Raw genomic sequence first — 19,318 nt, 5'->3', positions numbered from 1 at the left:
TGTCATTGCTAGAAGATCACCCAATTCACATCTTAATGTTAACTGACAAGAGTTCCAAATACGAAGTGTTGACTGGAATATATCGAAGGTGCTTTATATTGTAGTGGTGAACGTCCTCGTGACTGGTTTTTTGTTCAAGAATACTTCAGAGGGAGAAATTGGTATTACCGACTCTCGATGTCTCAACAAAGGATGCGGAAAGAAATTTACAGTTTTTCGATGTGAAGTGGGGTGTATAGTCTGCATAGATAACATGATCCGTTCCTCTAACATTACAAGCCACAGTTATGGGTCTATAGGATTCACAACTTAAAGGATTCTTTTCACTCTTTAGCACCGAGGTTACTGCACCGCTTAGAAAGAAGTCATGCACCAGAAAGGATGCCAAGCACATTTGGAAAAGCAGCTGCAGATGAACACTAAATCTTGCAACTCCATTTGAAGGTGGGAGACATCAATACCATAATGATCAACAGATTTCGATTTTAGTTGTTGAATAATCTTAAGCACTAACTAAATCACTAAGGAGATACGAGAAACGAGAGTACCCTGCATAGTTAATGACAGTGAAAGTACTAGAATAGTGCTTAATCTAGGAAGCTACTACAAGCAGAGGGTTCCAGCTTAGAGAAATTGATCGCTTGTCTCAATTGAGAAGCAGTTTTGGGGAATTCAGAACCATTATACCGTACACTGCGCAGAAACCGCTTGAATCCTTCTTTGGTCTTCTTTTTAATATAAAAACATGGCTACATTTGGGTGACCGCAGACGATCCAGATACAAGCCAGAACCTCGCTCTATTTTTAATGCCTTTTAATTCGAGGACATTCTTCCAAATGGAACTACGACTTTTTAAACGAACTCGGACACGAGAGACGGCAGCAGCTTCTCCTTGTTTCAAATAGAGAACGATTTGAAGGTAATATGTGTTTAACAGGGAGCGAGCATTTGCTAAATAAACACTAGTGCATAGCAAGCTGAACGGGATTTGAATATTTGAGAGGAGAGCAGCAAGGGTAGAAATGTGTAATGGAAGGTCAATTTTTCTCCATTCACTATTATAACACTATTTCATATCAAGCTTGCTGCCAGTTACAAACAACCGGGATTATGAAAAAGAAATGAAGACGCTTAAGGATATCAGGAGATGGTCGTAATCACGCTCATCCTCGTTCTCATGTATATCTTAGGCACTGTAGCAGAGCATACACAATGGTCAATGTTGTGCAGAGTTCCACTGTAATGAATGTACATGTGACTAGCATCTTTTGAGACACTACGGAAACCAGCAGGTAAAGACTCTAAAATAAATTCAGCGTGGCTTGACATCTTACATAAATCATAGTTGAAGTCGCCCATTATAACCCAATTATATCCATGACTTTTAATATTTTTGATCAGACTGCTGATGGAGGAGCACACGGTTGCAAATTTTGTGAGAGAAAGGATCGTTTAACTAGGCAAGCAAGTCCACTCAAAGATCTCCCTCTGGTTTTAAGTGCATTCATTGTATAAACAATGTGATCGTCACATTTACGGATCGAATTGGTATTGACTTAGAAACAAGATATCGAAATCGTTTAATTTTTGGCCAATTGAATAATGTTTGTCCTTTTTGCCATTGATGTTGAATGAATATATGGTTAAGTTGATATTGACAGTCATTTCTTTGCCTTTTGACTCTTTTTGAGAACATCCTAAATGACACGACACTTAAGACTGAAAGCAAAATGAGCATCCCGCAGTTAGCACACTTCGGTATGCCTTGGCTGGAAATGTCTTTTGTAGACACATAGAAACCAGCACATCTAAGACATTTTATAGCTTGGTCGCATTTTGCTGCTAGATAGTACGGTGATTGACACTTGTGGCAGCAATGAGGAGGCTATATATATTCAAAAACTCAGAATATTTCATATCCCCTTTTAATCCCAACCGACGAGCATTAGAGAACGCAATAGCTTCTTTGAAAGACTCTTTCAGTGAGGTCGAGTCGCCAATCCCTTTTGCATCAACAAACATCATCGCAACCAATAAACAGATCCGCTGCACCAGCTTTATCTATGCTTTTCATAATTCCAAAGAATTTGTATTCTTTAAGTCTGGCGTCACAGTTAGTTAGCACGCTAGAAGTAGTGTCAAAAAGATCTTTTGCTCTAGTGGTGTCAATCCGAACTAAAAATTTATCGCCCGAGGCTTTGTCACAATGAATGGCTTAATGATCGTGGATTTTGGTAATTGGGTCCTTATGCTTAATTGGATTTTCAAAATGACAATAGTAGCTTGATTTTCAACGGGTTTGCTTGAACTGTAATTTGGGAGCGGTGGATCATTCAGATCATAAACCGTTACTTTTTCTTTAATGAACTTCAACATACTATCAAATTCGGATATTTTGGATGCAAGCTGAGAAAAAGCATCAGCTGGAATAAGTGGAACTTCAGTAAGTGAAGTAATTACAAAAGTTGGAACCAAAGGATCACCACTACTGTCACATCTACGAAATAGATCAATCGTGTCCTTTAAGTGTCTATAAGAAGCATTTTCACCAACTTTCCTGGGGGCTATTTCGTCCTTAGCCTCTGGATTCTTAAGTTCAAGCTTTGCGTCTTTTATTAGCTTTTTTCCAGAAAAAAACCCTTGGCATTGGTACAAATCACTCCATCTTCAATTCCTTTCTTTTAGTTGTATTGCAGAAAGTTCAGAGCAGGAGAATGAATCAATAAACAGGAAATACCATCATTCATTATACACCACTATGGATAAGTCAAAAGGTGTATATAATATGTTCTCAAAAATTTACGCAATGCGCAGTAACCCAATGCACAACACTGTCGTGTCGTCACCTTCTCCCTGGGACATACCCCAATAAACAAGGGAAATGTCAGTTCCTGTTCACCTGATTCCCGCAGTTTAAGGAAGACTCTCCCGGTTACTGATTTTGGGTCACTTTACAAAAATCTTATAGATCACTTCGCCAAGCAAATTGTTGAGAAAAGTCACTGAATTAATTATGAAATATAGGTAGGATTATAAGTCAACTATAATCTCAAGCCAATTATTGTGAAATGTCAAATGAATTCACTTCAAAGAAGAACTCACTGATTTAATAATGTTCCTAAAGCACCTGATTTTGGTTGTTATTACTTTGAGCTCTGAAACAAAAATAAATCTAGCAAGTCACTAAAGAGTGTGTCACATCTCAACTTTGTACCGTTATTACGTAACACCCACGTATGTGTTCTCTCAGTTATACCTTGGACTTCCCCACTTGACTAATGGACCCAAAGTCCATTGTTAAAGTATCAGAGGAAACTTTTATTTGTGATCGTCCTCACCTTGAAGTGTCTGGTGTTTTAAATGTGTTTCGCCATAGGTGTTGTAGTTTAAAATGGTTTCAGAAGCAGCTTTCTGATAGAATAGAATAGACGTAAACTTATATCAGTGCGTGTTAGAGGATATTCTCAGTAGAATTAGAATTCCTTTTCACATCCTTTCATAGTCTCAAAAACTTCATTCGTTGCAATTAGATGTTTATTATGCTGAAATAGTTCATGCAATGAAAGTTGCGGCTTCCGTTGCGGTTCCTGCTATTAGAGTGCATAGAAATACACAAAAAAGGGATGGTGTGCTATACCAGGGTTACATGAAGCAAAACAAAAACATCGGCTGTGGTATCGTATTTGGCTTCATTGTGACCAACTGAGAAATGGCCCCTATTCCAGATTGTTAAATCAACAAAAAAGAAATATATAAAGTTAGTGGCAGCTTGGAAAAAACAACAAGTAAAAGATATATCAACCAAGATTAAGAATAATCCAAAGTTACTTTATAATAAGGTTAACAAATTAACACAGTCATCAGCTGATTTATCAGACCAAATCCCGCTAGATCAATGGTATGTACACTTTACTTCAGTCTTCTCATCCAACCTACTATCAACTGAATCGAGTTATCGTGAATTGTTGTATAAGCATTTTTCTCAGCTGAATCCATATGAAAACCTAGTTTATTTTTCTCAATCTTCGATTTTGACGCAAATTAGATCACTAAAATGTGGAAAGGTCCCAGAACCAGATGGTTTGTCACCAGAGCACCTTATGTATGGTACTACAAAATTACGAAAGCATCTTACGCTATTTTATCAAATAATAGTAACCCATGATTGTGTCCCTTCTTTGTTGGGTGAAGCTAAAGTAGTTTGTATACGCAAGAAGGGCAGGGATCCTTCACATTGTTCATCACTTTGTTCTGTTATTAGTAAATTATTTGAAAAAATTTACTTCCATATTTATCAACAAAAGGTAATATGGGGAATCATCAGTTGGGTGTTCGAAGTGGTTTAGGGGTCCAAAATACACACGCAATAATTCTAGAAATATTGGAAGACCACCAGAACATTAAAAAACAACTATTTGTGTGTGGAATTGATATTTCAAAAGCGTTTGATAGTACGTTGCATAACCACGCTTTTTTGTCATTGTTGCGTAGTGGGGTGAACCCATTTATAGGCCAATGTTTGGTGGGCTGGTATGGTAATTTATCTGTGAGAATTTTTCGGGAGGGCGACTTTCAGACCGAATGTATTTACGGCGTGGAGTTAAACAAGGGTCAGTTCTTAGCCCCTTTATATTTAATAACGCAATTAGAACAGCCACACGGTTCCTACCCCCGTATGTGATTGAAGGTATAGACATTAGCCACTTGTAGTATGCTGATGATATTTTGTTGTTCTCGGATAATTTAATCTCAACACAGAATGCAATTAGCATACTGCACTCATATCTACGCGAGATACGATCAGAGATTGAACCTTCTAAAACAGAATTCCTAGTGGCGAATAGTAAAAGTGATATCTAGCATCATTCGATTAGGGTGGGATCACTATAAAGATTCCATTATTTACCTTGGCTTGCCTTTTGGTCCGTCAATTAAAGCTACGTGGGCGCTGGCGTTATCGTCTGTATTTTGAAAATATAGGAAAGCATATGGCTTGCTAGTCAGGGTGAAAGGTCGTTTTGCTAAACAAACACGCTATAATTTACAGTTCAATGTTTGCACCTCATGTATTTTTCATTGTTCTATTTTTGAAGTTTTTGAGTAAAGGTGATAAAAAACGTAGCCGCGTTCACTTTTTCCGGTTTTCTAAATATTTACTTGGAATTACACTATGGTTCAAAAATAGGTATATTATACGAAAATTCGGAATATTTGATATTACTGTTAAAATGGATCAACAATACGATCGATTTCGTAGACGATCTAGAGAAAATAGAACAAATTTTCCTCTTAATTGTCTCATTTAATGGAAAAACATTTTTGTCGTCATTTCGTTTATAAAATAGATATTTATGCGTTATGTTTATTGGCGCTGTTTGATGAGTTATGTTATTACTTATGGGTCATGTTTTGTGAGTGGTTTTTTGAGTTACGTGCAAAAAACATTATGATCTACTTATTTTCATTAGAATCGTAGTTTTTATATTTTTCAGTTTTCTTTTCATACTCCTCTGTGTTCATCTTTTGTATGTATAGAGGGCACAAATAAATTACTATTATATTACTATTATTAAAACATATCCTGTTGTTTAACACTCCAAAACCTATTGCATAACAACCAAAGTAAACATTCTTTATGAAATATCATACACCTGTGTCTCTTAGAAAATATTCTCTGTGATATAAGAAAGTAAAAGTAAACATTCCCTATGACGTAACAGACACCTGCGTCTCTTAGAAAACATTCCCTATAATGTGACATACACATGAAACTGTTGCCTATTGTACTAAACACGTATGCTATAGTATTGCGTAAGACCCAGGTGCGCGTAATAAGGTACTGAGGGGCTAGTAGCTCCAATAGTTTACCCCCTATTGGTGTCATGTAAGAGATTGAGGGCATACTACTAAAGCCAGTTTTAGGGAAGAGATACAACTTTAAATTTAATCTACCAAATACAGTTTTCCACCCGTGTATATTATTTCTGGTGAGCAGTGAACCTCTTAAGCGTATGATGGGCAATCTTTTCTAGTAAAAAATTAGGGATGTGTTTGCAGTCTTGTTTAATGTCTACTTTGCGTGCTTGACGAGAAACAACCTTATTCGCTTCCTCTTAAGGAGTTTCTTATTTGAAAGAGGGTGTTTCTAAAGCATTTTAATATTGTTTACGATACTATTATGTCTAATTCATGCCCCTAATCTATCGGCATTAGTTAATATATTTCTTGATAGAGCATTGGAACTGATGGAGCTTGTTTTCGCTTTGTGATTTGGATCCTTTTGTTATTGTCGCTGACTCGAATTCCATGAGTTTTGCTGATTAATAAAGTATTCTCTAGTTTGTATAGTTCGACTGAAAATAGGGATATTTCTTGCTGTTCAAGGTCTGGGGCTGCAAGTTTCCTCCATGGGGTTTTCGACAATGACCATTCCAATGGCGTAGTTTGCGTTTTGAGGTGTAGCCACGCCATTTTAGAGGGGTTTTAGCCTCTTTTTTCTTATCAAAATTAGTGGGAATTTATTTCAGTATAACATTTTGCGATTAAGACTAATCAAAATAGTAGTTATTATTCCTGAATTAACTACAAATAGAATTTTTTTTCTTCTCATGACAGTTTTTTAGCGGATTTTAAACCTTCGTTTACTATAAATCAACGTTCGTTCTTTACTAGGTTGCAGTTGTCATTGCCGCCATGATTATCTTTTAATTATTAACCTTAGACCTTGACCAGCTCAGTCAAGGAGACACCTTTTCGTGATGACGGCATCATAAAAAAACTGATGGAAGAACTCGAAGGATGGAGGGAGTGTATACGAAGGGTAGGGTAGGGTAAGGTTTTGTAGGGTAGGGTTCTTGTAGGGTAGTTTTTAAAATGTTTGGAACTGATGATAATGATGCCGAGTTCTTAATAATATTTTGTGACTCCTATTTGTATTTTAGAACCAGCTGACGTGGAAAAGATGAGTGCGTCTGCTGTCTGTTTAAATGGATTGTTTATAGTAATGCCGCTTTTGAGTTTGGAACTGCTGCGCTTTCCTTCTTTGTGCCAGCAATTTTTCAAAACCATCACTTATGTTGCTGAAATACACACGGAAAAGGTAGTTAGATTTATTTTCTATTTATTTATTCATTTTATATTTATTTATTTTTTATTTCCCTTGCCGTTAGAGGAATAAAGATGAGATTTTACGAACACACACAAACTGGAGTGGCCAAGTTTTTTTGATTATACTTTGATCTGAATAGCAAGCTGCCCCAAGAAACTAGATAGGTTCTAACTTACTGGCATTATTTGAAAAACGATCAGAAATTAAATATAAAAACATTTTTTTTTAACTGAAAGTAAGGAGCAATATTAAAACTCAGAACAAACAGCAATTTTTCCGTATATGAGGCGATTTCCCCCTCCTCGATACTTTGCTGTTCATGCTAAAGTGTTTATTTTAAGAATCTTTTTACTCTGATTAAACGGCATTCGTGCTTCAAGAGTCGTTCTTAAAAATGTAGGACAAACAGTCAAACTTTAGCGTAAAGAGCAAGGTATCGAGAAGGGGGCAGTCCCTATATACGGAATAATTTCTGTTCGTTTTGAGTTTTAATATTGCTCCTTGCTTTCAAATAAAACAAAATTATATTTAATTTCTGATCGTTTTTCAAATAATTTTTTCCTCATTTATTTATTCATTTTATATTTATTTATTTTTTATTTTGCTTGCCATACGAGGAATAAAAATGTGATTTTGGGAGTTATTATCCCCTTTCAACAAGGATAAGCCCTGGCAGAATGATAGAAGACCTCAATATATATTGGTTTTGTCCTTATAAATGCTTTTCGGGCTTTGCTAGTTTATAATTTATTTAGCCCCCCTCCCCCAAGATTTTTTCCCCTCTCCCTACCTAGATTTTGTTCAAGTATGGCTTTCTTGTGCTTTCAGTGAGATAATTGAAAAAAAAAATGTTTAAATTTAATGTTAGAACACTTCATTAATAATTCTTTTTTTTTCTTGTCTCACTAAACTGCAAGGTTTTGGCCATTTAGACGAAATTTCTGAAACAATTTTTAATTCTTAAATTTTTAGCTTAAGTTTTCTTTTTTCTTTTTTTTTGTCCGTTTGCTTTCTATAACCATCGTTTTGAAGCTTTTTAGTTCTTATTTTGGTCCACTATCAAGTCTGTTTGACATAAACAGGATCAGTGCCGCAAGTGAATTAGTGTGCGTTTGTCTGTCCTCACCATTATCAATATTTGCAAAATTCTTATAATGAAATGTTTTTGTTTCTTTTTTTTTCATATTGATGGCTCAGTGACTAATGTATAAACTTTATAGTTAACTCAGAAAATAGCTAGAGACAGGCAAATATACAGAAATTCTTTTAGGAGGGGACTGACATTTAGGGAGGGGGTATAACATCGAAAAAACACTAAAATATGTGAAGCATATATCAGAGGCAACGCTATAGCGTCGCCTATAGTAAATGCCATGTGGCTCCATGTTTTATTATTTATTTATTTATTTGTTTATTTACTATTCTTTTTTCCCAGGGCACTTCATATAGAAGGGGTCGCTATATAAACTTCAGAGGGGGCTCATTAGATTGAAAATTGAAAGTTCTAATGCTCTTTTTAAGAATAAAAAATGATCGGAGGGCAACTAGCCCCCCCCCCCGCCCTTTTTCCCCCAAATACATTCGACAAAAATTTTGAGGTAGCAATTTTGTTAAAAATAGTTCAAAGATCGTATAAAAAAAAAACTCTGGAGTCGACCCCCCTCCTCTGGTGCCCGGGGGTAGGCGTTGTAAGTTTTGCCCTGGGGGCATATATGGTTCCTATATAAGGGATACTCGTATAAACCTCAGAGAGGGGCTATTTATTTGGAATTTGAAAGTTCTAGTTCGCTTTTCAAGAGTCAAAAGAGATCAGGGGGCAACCAGCCCCTCTCCCACGCCCTTTTTCCACAAATCCATTCGATAAAATTTTTTAGATAGGCATTTTCTTAAAAACAGTTCAAACATTAGATAATTAAACTCTGGGGTCGACAAAACACCCCGGGGCCCAGGAACAGGCGTTGTAAGTTATGTCCTGTGGGCATACATGGTTCTTATAAAAGGGATGCTCGTACGCACTTCAGAGAGGGCCCATTTGATTGGAAATTAAGAGTTATAGGTAAATTTTTCAAAGTTAAAAGATTTCAGAGGGCAAATAGCCCCCCCCCCTCCTTACGGCTTTTTCCCCCAAATACATCTGATAAAAATTTTGAGGCAGCCGTTTTGTTAAAAATGGTTCACAGATCATATAAAAAATACTCCGACGTCAAAAGAGATCAAAGGGCAACTAGCCCCCCCCCCATGTCATTTTCCCCAAACCTATCCGATTGAAATTTTTGGATAGCCATTTTGTTAAAAATAGTTCAAACATCAGATAATAAAAACTTCATGGTCGACAAAACCTCCCAGGACCCGGAGGCAGGCGTTATAAGTTATGCCCTGGGGGTATATATGGTTCTTATAGAAGAGATGCTCATATAATCGTTAGAGAGGGCTTATTTGTTTGAAAATTGCAAGTTCTAGTTCACTTTCGAGAGTCAAAAGAGGGCGAAAGGCCACTAGCCCTCCCACGCTCTTTTCCCCCAAACCCATCTGATAAAAATTTTATAGCAATTTTGTGAAAAATAGTTCAAAAATAAGATAACAAAAACTCCAGAGTCAACGCATACCCTCAGAGCCCAGGGGCAAGTGTTTTCAGTTATGCCCTGAGGGCATATAAGGTTTTATGCACGGAGAGGTCATATAAACTTCATAGGTGGCTCATTTGACTGTAAATTGAGAAGTTCTAGGTACCTTTTTATGAATCAAAAGGGATCGGAGGGTATCTACACCCCCCCCACACACACACACACACCCACCCTCTTTTCCGCAAATGCATCCGATTAAAATTTTAGAGATTGCCAGTTTCTTTGAAATAATCCAACGATCAGACAACAAAAACTTCGGGGTCAACATACCCCCCTCCTTAGAGCCCGGGGGAAGGGTTTTAACTTGTGCCCTGTGGGATTTTAAAGTTTTTATGAAAGAATTGGTCGTATAAACCTCGGAGGGGACTCAAATGACTAGAAATTGGAAGTTCTAATTCCCTTTTTAAGAGTCAAAAGTGATCCGGTTGCAAATAGCCCCTCCCTTCCTCCCAACCTTCTTTTCCCAAAATGCGTCCGCTAAATTTTTTTATATATTCATTGTGTTCAAAATAGACCGAAGATCATATAACAAAGACTCCAGGGATAACAAAGCCCACCAAAACCTGGGGGCAAGTGTTGTAAATTATGCCCCAGGGGCATATAAGGTTTTTATGGAAGGGATGGTAGTATAAACTTCGGAGGGTGCTTATTTGTTTGTAAATCGGAATTTCTAGTGCCCTTTTTGAGAGTCAAAAGCAACCGGAGGGCAACTAGCCCCCCATTGCCCCCTTTTTTCCCAGATGCATCTGATAAAAATGTTGATATTTTCATCCTGTTCAAAATAGTTTGAAAAACAAATAACAAAAACTCAGGGGTCAACACAGCCCCCTAGAGCCCCGGGAATGGGTTGTAAGCTATGCCCAGAGGGCAAATAAGGTTTTTTTTTGTAATGGGTGGTCGTATAAACATCAGAGGTGACTCATTTGACTGAAAATTGAAATTTCTATTTACCTTTTTAAGAGTCATCAAAAGTGATCGGCTGGTATACACTCCCCCCCCCCCTCTTTTCCCCAAGTGCATCTGAGCAAAATTTGAGATAGCCATTTTGTCTGAAATATACCAATGATCAGATGGCAAAGCTTCGGTGTCCGCATACCCCCCCCCCCATAAAAAACGGAGAAAGGGTTGTAACTTATGCCCCAGGGGCATATAAAGTTTTTACGGAAAAGATGGTCGTATAAACTTCGGAGGGACTCAAATGAATAGAAATTTAAATTTCTAGTTTCCTTTTTAAGAGTCAAAAATGATCCGATAGCAACTAGCCTCCCCCCACCAACCCAAGGCCATAAGGCTCTAATTTTTTTTTTCTCCAGAGGCACTTTATATGCAAAGGGTGGTGTTATAAACTTCGGAAGGGGCTCATTCAATTGGAAATAATAATTTCTGGTGTCCTTTTTAAGAGGCAAACGTGATATGAGGGCATCAGGCCCCCCTCCTTTCCACGCCCTCGTTTCCCCAAACGCATCTAATCAATATTTTGAGAAGGCCATTATCTCCAAAATAGTCAAGAGGTGAAGTAATTAAAATTATGCCTCGGGGGATGACAAAAACTCCCACTGTCCCCAGGGCAAGGGATATAAGTTTTGCCAGGTGTCTGTTGTTCATATATAAGTTTTATCGAAGGGGTAATCGTATGGACTTTGGAAAAGTTTCGTTCGATTTAAATTGAAAGTTCTAGCTCCATTTTTAAAAGTCGAGATCAATCAGACGGTAGGCACCCCTACACCTTTTTTCTGAATGCTTTCCATCAAAAACTTGAGTTAGCCATTTTGTTCAAAATCGTCCAAGTGTCAAATAGCTATGGTTACGGGTTTGACCCCCCCCCACCATCCCTGAGGGAAAGGGTTGTAAGTTGTGCTAGCAGCCCTTTGTTAACATATAAAACTTCTGTGGAAGGCGTGGTCGTATAAACTCTGTAGGAAGTTCATTCGATCGGAAATCGAAATTTGTTGTGCTCTTTTTAAGAATAAAAAATGACAGAAAAGTAAAAACCTCTCCTTTCCCCCTTTTGCCTTCTTCCCCCAAATGCACGTTAAAAAAAATTTGAAATAGCCATTTTGTTCAAAATAGTCTTAAATTCAAATTGCTATAACTTAGGGGTTGATAAATCCTCCGTAGTCCTCAGGGAAAGGATTGTAACTTACGTAAGTTGCTCATTATTAGAATATAAGTTTTTTGTGGAAGGGATGGTCTATTAACTTTAGAGAGGACTCATTTGGTCGGAAATTGAAACTTTTAGTTCTTTTTTAAGAGTCAAAATTGGTCAATGTGGAATTAGACCACACCCAATTTCCCACAGGGTCAAAAATTTGAGATAACTATTTTGTTCAAAATAGTTTGAAGGCCAAATAAATATGTTTCCAGATTTGACCCCCCCCCCCAGCCTATGGAAAATGGCTCTTAGTTACGGATTTTGCTTGTTGTTACTTTGGTACTTTGTTTACCTTGATACCTTCTTTACTTAGATGCTTTCTTTACTTTGATACTAGTTTTGATGCTTTGATGAAAATTTGATGTTGAAAAAAAATTGATTTTGAAATAAGGCCTTTTCTAAAAACTTGAAACTTTTTGCAATTAAAAACGAACAAAAACTAATTAAAAAACCTTCAAGTTTTTCAAAGAAAAGGCCATATTAAACTTCAGATCAGCAGATACAAATGCCTGTTAAAATTCATACTAGCAACGACAAGAAATTACTGTTAAAGAATAAATGAAACCCCAAACGAATAGAAATTACTCAAACAATCATGGCAAAACAAACATACAACAAGTACTAGTATAGATGAATAAATTACAAGAAATTACTATTAAAGAATAAATGAAATCCAAAATGAACAGAAATTAAATACACAATCGTAGCCAACAAACATACAATAGGTACTAATATAAATGAACAAATAAATATTAAAACGAGTGAAACTTAAATTGAGTATGCAAATCAAGCTTGAAAAGAACAAAAATCAGTGCAAACAAGAGTTTGGGTTAATGCCAGATTTGCCTCTCACTCAATTGGACTGTCTGTCTCGGCTTTTTTTACAGTTAGCCCTGGCTTGATGGCCACAACTATTCGATTTTAATTCAAAATTTGGTTTTATTAGTTCGATTTTAATATTGGTCCAATAAGAGAGGCATACTTCCTCCCACCGTTTACCCGTGCCATTTAAGGCAGGACCAGCTCTCAAAGATTCTTCCTATACCTCCCATGTTAAACATTTGAAGTTTAGATGACGTTCCTGAATTAGTTATTTCGGTGGTTTTTATTCTGACAGATAGAAAAAAAAGCTGGTGTTTATTTTGATCTAATCAAATCTTAAAGCTGACAATTTTTTTTATAATTCCAAAATAATTATAAAACCTGTTCCGGGTTTGCATTTTAGATTGCTACATTTGACACTGTGGTCGTTGGTTGTTAAAAAATAGAGCAAAAAATATTCTATTCAACAATCAGAAACTTATTTCTATAATATTATTAAATAAAAAAAACAAGTTTTTTCAACTGAAAGTAAGGAGCGACATTAAAACTTAAAACGAACAGAAATTACTTCGTATATGAAAGGGGCTGCTTCCTCATCAACGCCCCGCTCTTTACGCTAAAGTTTGACTCTTTCTCTCAACTCTTCTTTTTAAAACAGTAAAAAGCTTTAGCGTAAAGAGCGGGGCGTTGATGAGGAAGCAGCCCCTTTCATATACGAAGTAATTTCTGTTCGTTTTAAGTTTTAATGTCGCTCCTTACTTTCAGTTGAAAAAACTTGTTTTTTTTATTTAATTTCTGAACGTTTTTGAATCAATGCATGTTTTGATTTTGGCTCTCTGCAGAGAAATAATTAAAACGAAATTTGCATTTTTTTTTTTTTTTTTTTTGGCTAAATGGCTTTCTCATAATTTTGATCGAATGATTTTGAGAAAAAAAGAGCGAGGGAGGAAGCCTAGTTGCCCTCCAATTTTTGGTTAATTAAAAAGGCAACTAGAACTTTTAATTTTTTACGAATCTTTTTATTAGTAAAAGATATACGTAACTCATAAACTAGCTTACGAAAAGAATGTTTTATTCTCATGTTTTTATTACACATATGAGAGGGTTCGCCCCCTCGTCAGTACCTCTCTCTTTACACTAAATCTTAAATTTTGTCCCAATTCATTAAGAATGACCCCTGAATCACAAAAGCCGTAGAATAAATAGTTGACATTGCTAAAAACACTTTAGCGTAAAGAGCGAGGTATTAGGAGGAGGTGAGCCCCTCATATGGGTAATAATTTCTTTTCGTTTTAAGTTTTAATGCTGCTCCTTACTTCCAGCTGAAATAAACTTTTTCATATTTATTTTTTCATTGTTTTTTTTTTTTTAATAATGCTAGTAAATCCTGCGCTCCCTTCATGGAAATTTTCTTCCCCCATGACAAATTCCTCGATGGAAAGTTCCCCCAGTATATCCCCCTCTTCTCAACCCCTCCCCCCAACCAAAAAATCCTCCTGAAAACACCTGTACACTTCCCAATAACCATTACTATATGTAAACACTGGTCAAAGTTTGTAAATTGTAGCCCCTCCCACGGGGACTGTGGAGGAGTAAGTCGTTTCCAAAGACATAGTTATAAGGTTTTTCAAATACGTTGAATAAAATGGCTATCTCAGAATTTTGATCCGTTGACTTTGGGAAAATAATTAGCGTGGGAGGGGGCCTAGGTGCCCTCCAATTTTTTCGGTCACTTAAAAAGGGCACTAGAACTTTTCATTTCCGTTAGAATGAACCCTCTCGCAACGTTCTAGGACAACTGGGTCGATACGATCACCCCTGGGAAAAATAAAAAAGAAAAAAAAAAACAAATAAACACGCATCCGTGATCTGCCTTCTGGCAAAAAATACAAAATTCCACATTTTTGTAGATAGGAGCTTGAAACTTCTACAGTAGGGTTCTCTGATACGCTGAATCTGATGGTGTAATTTTCGTTAAGATTCTATTACTTTTAGGGGGTGTTTCCCCCTATTTTCTAAAATAACACAAATTTTCTCAGGCTTGTAACTTTTGGTGCGTAAGACTAAACTTGATGAAACTTATATATTTAAAATCAGCATCAAAATGCGATTCTTTTGATGTAGCTATTGGTATCAAAATTCCATTTTTTAGAGTTTTGGTTTCTATTGAGCCGGGTCGCTCCTTACTACAGTTCGTTACCACGAACTGTTTGATATACCTGCTGGCTGCAGCCCCTTTAGATACTTTACATATTTGTGTTCCGAGTCTAAAATTCCCCTCAAAAGTCTAGATGCAGCTGTAATCGGAGCGCGTGAGAATGCATAAATTAGATCAAGGGACTAACCACTCGGATTGTTCTTGAGCGATTCAGTGAAGTATTAGTTAGTTGTAACCGGTTTAAACAGAGTTTCGAGAATAAGCAGTGTGCAGACACCAAACTGCCGGTTAATAAATATATATAAAAAAATTATATTGTATAAATAATTACAAGAAGAATTGCTAAGGATAACCTGCGCCTAATCGTGATTTTGAGTGAGAAACCCCTTAAGTTCAACCTTCTCATGTTTATCTAGTTGAAGCCACCAAGAAAACTGATAACTTTGTCTTTGGCCGAGTTGCCGCCCCTAAAAAAGAATTGACTAGGGAGGAAAATGCTTGGACTACTGCTAGGCCTTAACCAAAATTCATAAACTCACTGTAAAAGTCCTTAACCTACTTCAATTAACACCTACGAAAACCTTATTTAATTTCTTTTCGTTTCGGGTTTCATTTATTCTTTAATAGTATTTTTTGTCGTTTTGAGTTTGAATTTTAACAGGTATTCGTATCTGCTGATCTGAAGTTTCGTATGGTCTTTACTTTTCTTTGAAAAATATCTTTTTTGGATTTTTTTTTTAATTATTAAATAAAAATTCATACAACTGCCATGAGAATCATTAGATTCCAGTGTGCCTAACGACGGTTCTAGGCGGATTTTCCGGGAATATTTCCCCTGGAAATTTCCTCATCTATGCAGTTGAGCAGCCAAAGGGAAGGTAAAACAAATAAAAAGGTTGAAGAAAAAAAAAACCGATTTTGGAATATTCTACGAATATTTCAAATTATAGGTAAAATATATGGTGCAGAATATCCTTTTTCATTTATTTTTATGTTTCTTCTAATTCTTTTATTCGTGTTTTTTCGCGCTGGGGATTCAATTGTCATAGCAGGGTAAGATAAAGATTTAAAAGAATATATATTTGAAATTAGTGGCATCTGTGGAATGGGTGCTCCGTGATAGAGGCTGATAGAGAGAAGAAGTGCTAGTAATTACTTCCCGTGGACTTTCTCTGACAGCGACGTCCATTGTAATTGATCCAGTTCACCCCTTGCGATTGAATTCGTGTCCACTAGGTGTACATCAGAAGATTTTCTTATCTGATGTATCGTTAAGTGGTGTTTTTTTTTTTTTTTTTTTTTCAGTTTAATTTGCGACAAGCCTATGGCTTTCTCCTGCGTTGAACAAAATGATAATAAAAATAATAATTTAATAAACATGGAGTTCAACTCCAAGTCAGAACGAAGCAAATTTAAAATGGACAAACTACTTATTCCATATATTTAAGCAAATATTTTCTTTAACATTTATATTACCCTGCTATGATAACTCAACTCCCTTAAATCCCGAAATAAGAATTCGAATATACAAAAATATGAAAATAATTACTGTAGGGTATTCTACACCATACATTCTGCCTATATTTTGGAATAGTGGTAGAATTGTGCGAAATTCTTTTTTTTTCATTATTTTTATTTTTCACACTTTCACTTTGGCTGCTTAGTTTTGCATGTAGACCTAGAGGGATTTTCAGCGAGCGGGGTATTTTCAGGGGGGAACATGCGTCGGTGCCTGGTAAAAAATATTATTTTATTGCTACCCTAACAAAGGAAGTCTTGTCACTCGCACTTTAACTTTGAATGTTTGAAATGATGTTCATGCTGACCGTCGAAATCGAATATTTTTGCTCTTTACCGAGAAATAATTGTATTTTCTTCTATTTCTTGTGAGATTTTATAGACAAAACTTACATTGAGCCCCATTTTCATCATAGACGATGACTTACAAAAATACACTTATTAAAGCTAAGTCAAAGACATGACTTACCAAAAGACACCCAAGATTAAAACTTATAATAGTTAGATATTCAGCGAATTCACTTTCAAAGAAATAACAACGATATGACGTTTAGATAATAAGCAAGAGATAATAATGGCAAGATGGGACTGAGAATTAATCTCTTACTTTTGTTTAATCAAAACATGTCGTAAAGTGAGGAAATTGCCAGCAATTGAACGAATGATATATAATTATAGAATTACATATAGCAACTAACGTGCAACTAATAGGAATATGTTGCAACTAAGGTGCAGCAACAATTATCAGCAACTATTATGTAGTTGCAGAATAAAGGAGCAGTTAAGATAAGTATTCGAAATTGGCTGGTGCCACTGGCAATGCCACTGCCAAATGTGTCTGATGAAACAAATGTGTCGTTGAAAAAGCGGAAAATCTTATGGAAAATTGGACAGTTGATATAAACTTTTTGCAATTATAAAGCATTAAACTTGAAATAATTTCACTATTTAGTTAATCAAAACCTAGTTAACCATATTTAGTCATATTCTAATTTAATTAATTTAATCTATCGGTCGATTAATCAGTATGTCGTTTTGTTGTGTAGAATTGCTTTAAGTCAAATCCGGTCTGCTAGTAGGCATAAATTAGCAAGGGAAAATCTTGGCAGGTTATGTAGATTAGATGAATTTATGTTGTGCTGCTTTCCTAACTGTGCTTTCTTTTTGATAGTTTTGTGCTTTCTTTACTGTTTTCGGTATTTTAACGTATCTTTTGAACTGCATAGCAGTTTGGGGCAGGATAATAAATGAACAAAATCGCCAAACTCTAGACGACGTAGGTGGGTTTTTTCACGCTGTGCCGATTCTACTCTTATAAGCTAGTCATAATAACTAATGGTTGCCACAGCAATTAGTTTCCAAAGCAAAATTTGGAATTAAAATGTACAGAATAAGAAAGAAGAGCAGTGCACATAAAAAAGAAGAAGTATCTTGACTATAAAATGGGTTGTGGATTGTAAGAGCTGAATATAATACTGTCAGAAAGCAAATAGAAGGAAAACAACAAGAGCTAAGAGCTCATATGGCACTTGTGACGAGGCAAGAAGAGCTAAGAGCCAGGAGCTCATATGGTATGAGCTCTAACAAAATTCTAAGAATCAATAGATTGATTTAAAAGGAAAATCAGAGGCTTAATGCCGGTCAGGATTTAAAATAAGAGCCCTGAGTCACGATGTCCTTCTAAATATCAAAATTCATTAAGATCCGATCACCCACTCGTAAGTTATAAATACCTAATTTTTCTAATTTTTCCTCTCCCTTTACCCCCCCCCAGATGGTCGAATCAGGCAAAACGACTTTATCAAGTCAATTTGTGCAGCTCCCTGACACGCCTACCAATTTCCATCGTCCTAGCACGTCTAGTAGCACCAAACTCGCCAAATCACTGAACCCCTCCCCCAACTCCCCCAAAGAGACCGAATCCGGTACGGTTACGTCAATCACGTATCAAGGACATTTGCTTATTCTATCCACCAAGTTTCATCCCGATCCCTCCACTCCAAGTGTTTTCCAAGATTTCCCCCTCCAACACCCCTCAATGTCAAAAGATCTGGTCGGAATTTGAAATAAGAGCTCTGGGACATGAGTTCCTACTAAATATCAAATTTCATTAAGATCCGATCACCTATTCGTAAGATAAAAATACCCCAATTATCACGTTTTCCAAGAATTCCGGTTTCCCCCTCCAACTCCCCCCCCAAATGTCACAGGATCTGGTCGGAAGTTAAAATTAGAGCTTTAAAGCACAAGATCCTTCTAAATATCAAATTTCATTAAGATCTGGTCATCTTTTCGTAAGTTACAAATACCTCATTTTCCAAATTACCCCTCCCCCCGACTCCACCAAAGAGAGCAGATCCGGTTCGGTTATATCAGTCACGTATCTTAGACAGGTTTTTATTCTTCCCATCCAGTTTCATCCTGATCTCTCCGCTTTAAGTATTTTCTAAGATTCCCCCCCCCCCCAACTGCCCCCCCCCCAACGGCGCTGAGATTTAAAATAAGAGATCTGAGTTACGAGGTCCTTCTAAATATGAAGTTTCATGAAGATCCAATCACTCCTTCGTAAGTTAAAATACGTCATTTTTTTCTAATTTTTCAGAATTAACCCCCCCCCCCCAATAGAGCGGATCCGTTCCAATAATATAAACCACGTAGCTAAGACTTGTGCTTGTTTTTCCCACCAAGTTCCATCCCGATCCCTCCAATCTAAGCGTTTTCCATGATTTTAGGTTCCCCCACCCCAAACTCTACCCCAATGTCACCAGATCCGGTCGGGATTAAAATAAAAGCTTTTAGACACGATATCCTTCTAAATATCAAATTTCATTGAGATCCGATCACTCGTTCGTAAGTTAAAAATACCTCATCCCTCCACTCCAAGTGTTTTCCAAGATTTCCCCCTCCAACTCCCCTCAATGTCAAAAGATCTGGT

At 36.6% G+C, this 19,318-nt stretch overlaps 1 protein-coding gene across 1 annotated transcript in view; it reads left to right on the top strand.

Annotated features, from left to right (window-relative positions):
• Positions 1–19,318, top strand: part of LOC136041395 (exportin-4-like) — a 45,147-nt gene that overhangs the window by 13,669 nt on the left and 12,160 nt on the right. Inside the window, exon 4 of the mRNA XM_065726048.1 lies at positions 6,943–7,100. Coding sequence (XP_065582120.1) covers positions 6,943–7,100 — 158 coding nt within the window. The remainder of the gene's footprint in view (positions 1–6,942; positions 7,101–19,318) is intronic.

Source organism: Artemia franciscana, chromosome 2 (assembly GCF_032884065.1).
Source record: "Artemia franciscana chromosome 2, ASM3288406v1, whole genome shotgun sequence".
Taxonomy (NCBI): domain Eukaryota; kingdom Metazoa; phylum Arthropoda; class Branchiopoda; order Anostraca; family Artemiidae; genus Artemia; species Artemia franciscana.
The sequence above is the reverse complement of the archived record's forward strand: the minus strand, read 5'-3'. Positions and strand labels throughout refer to the sequence as shown.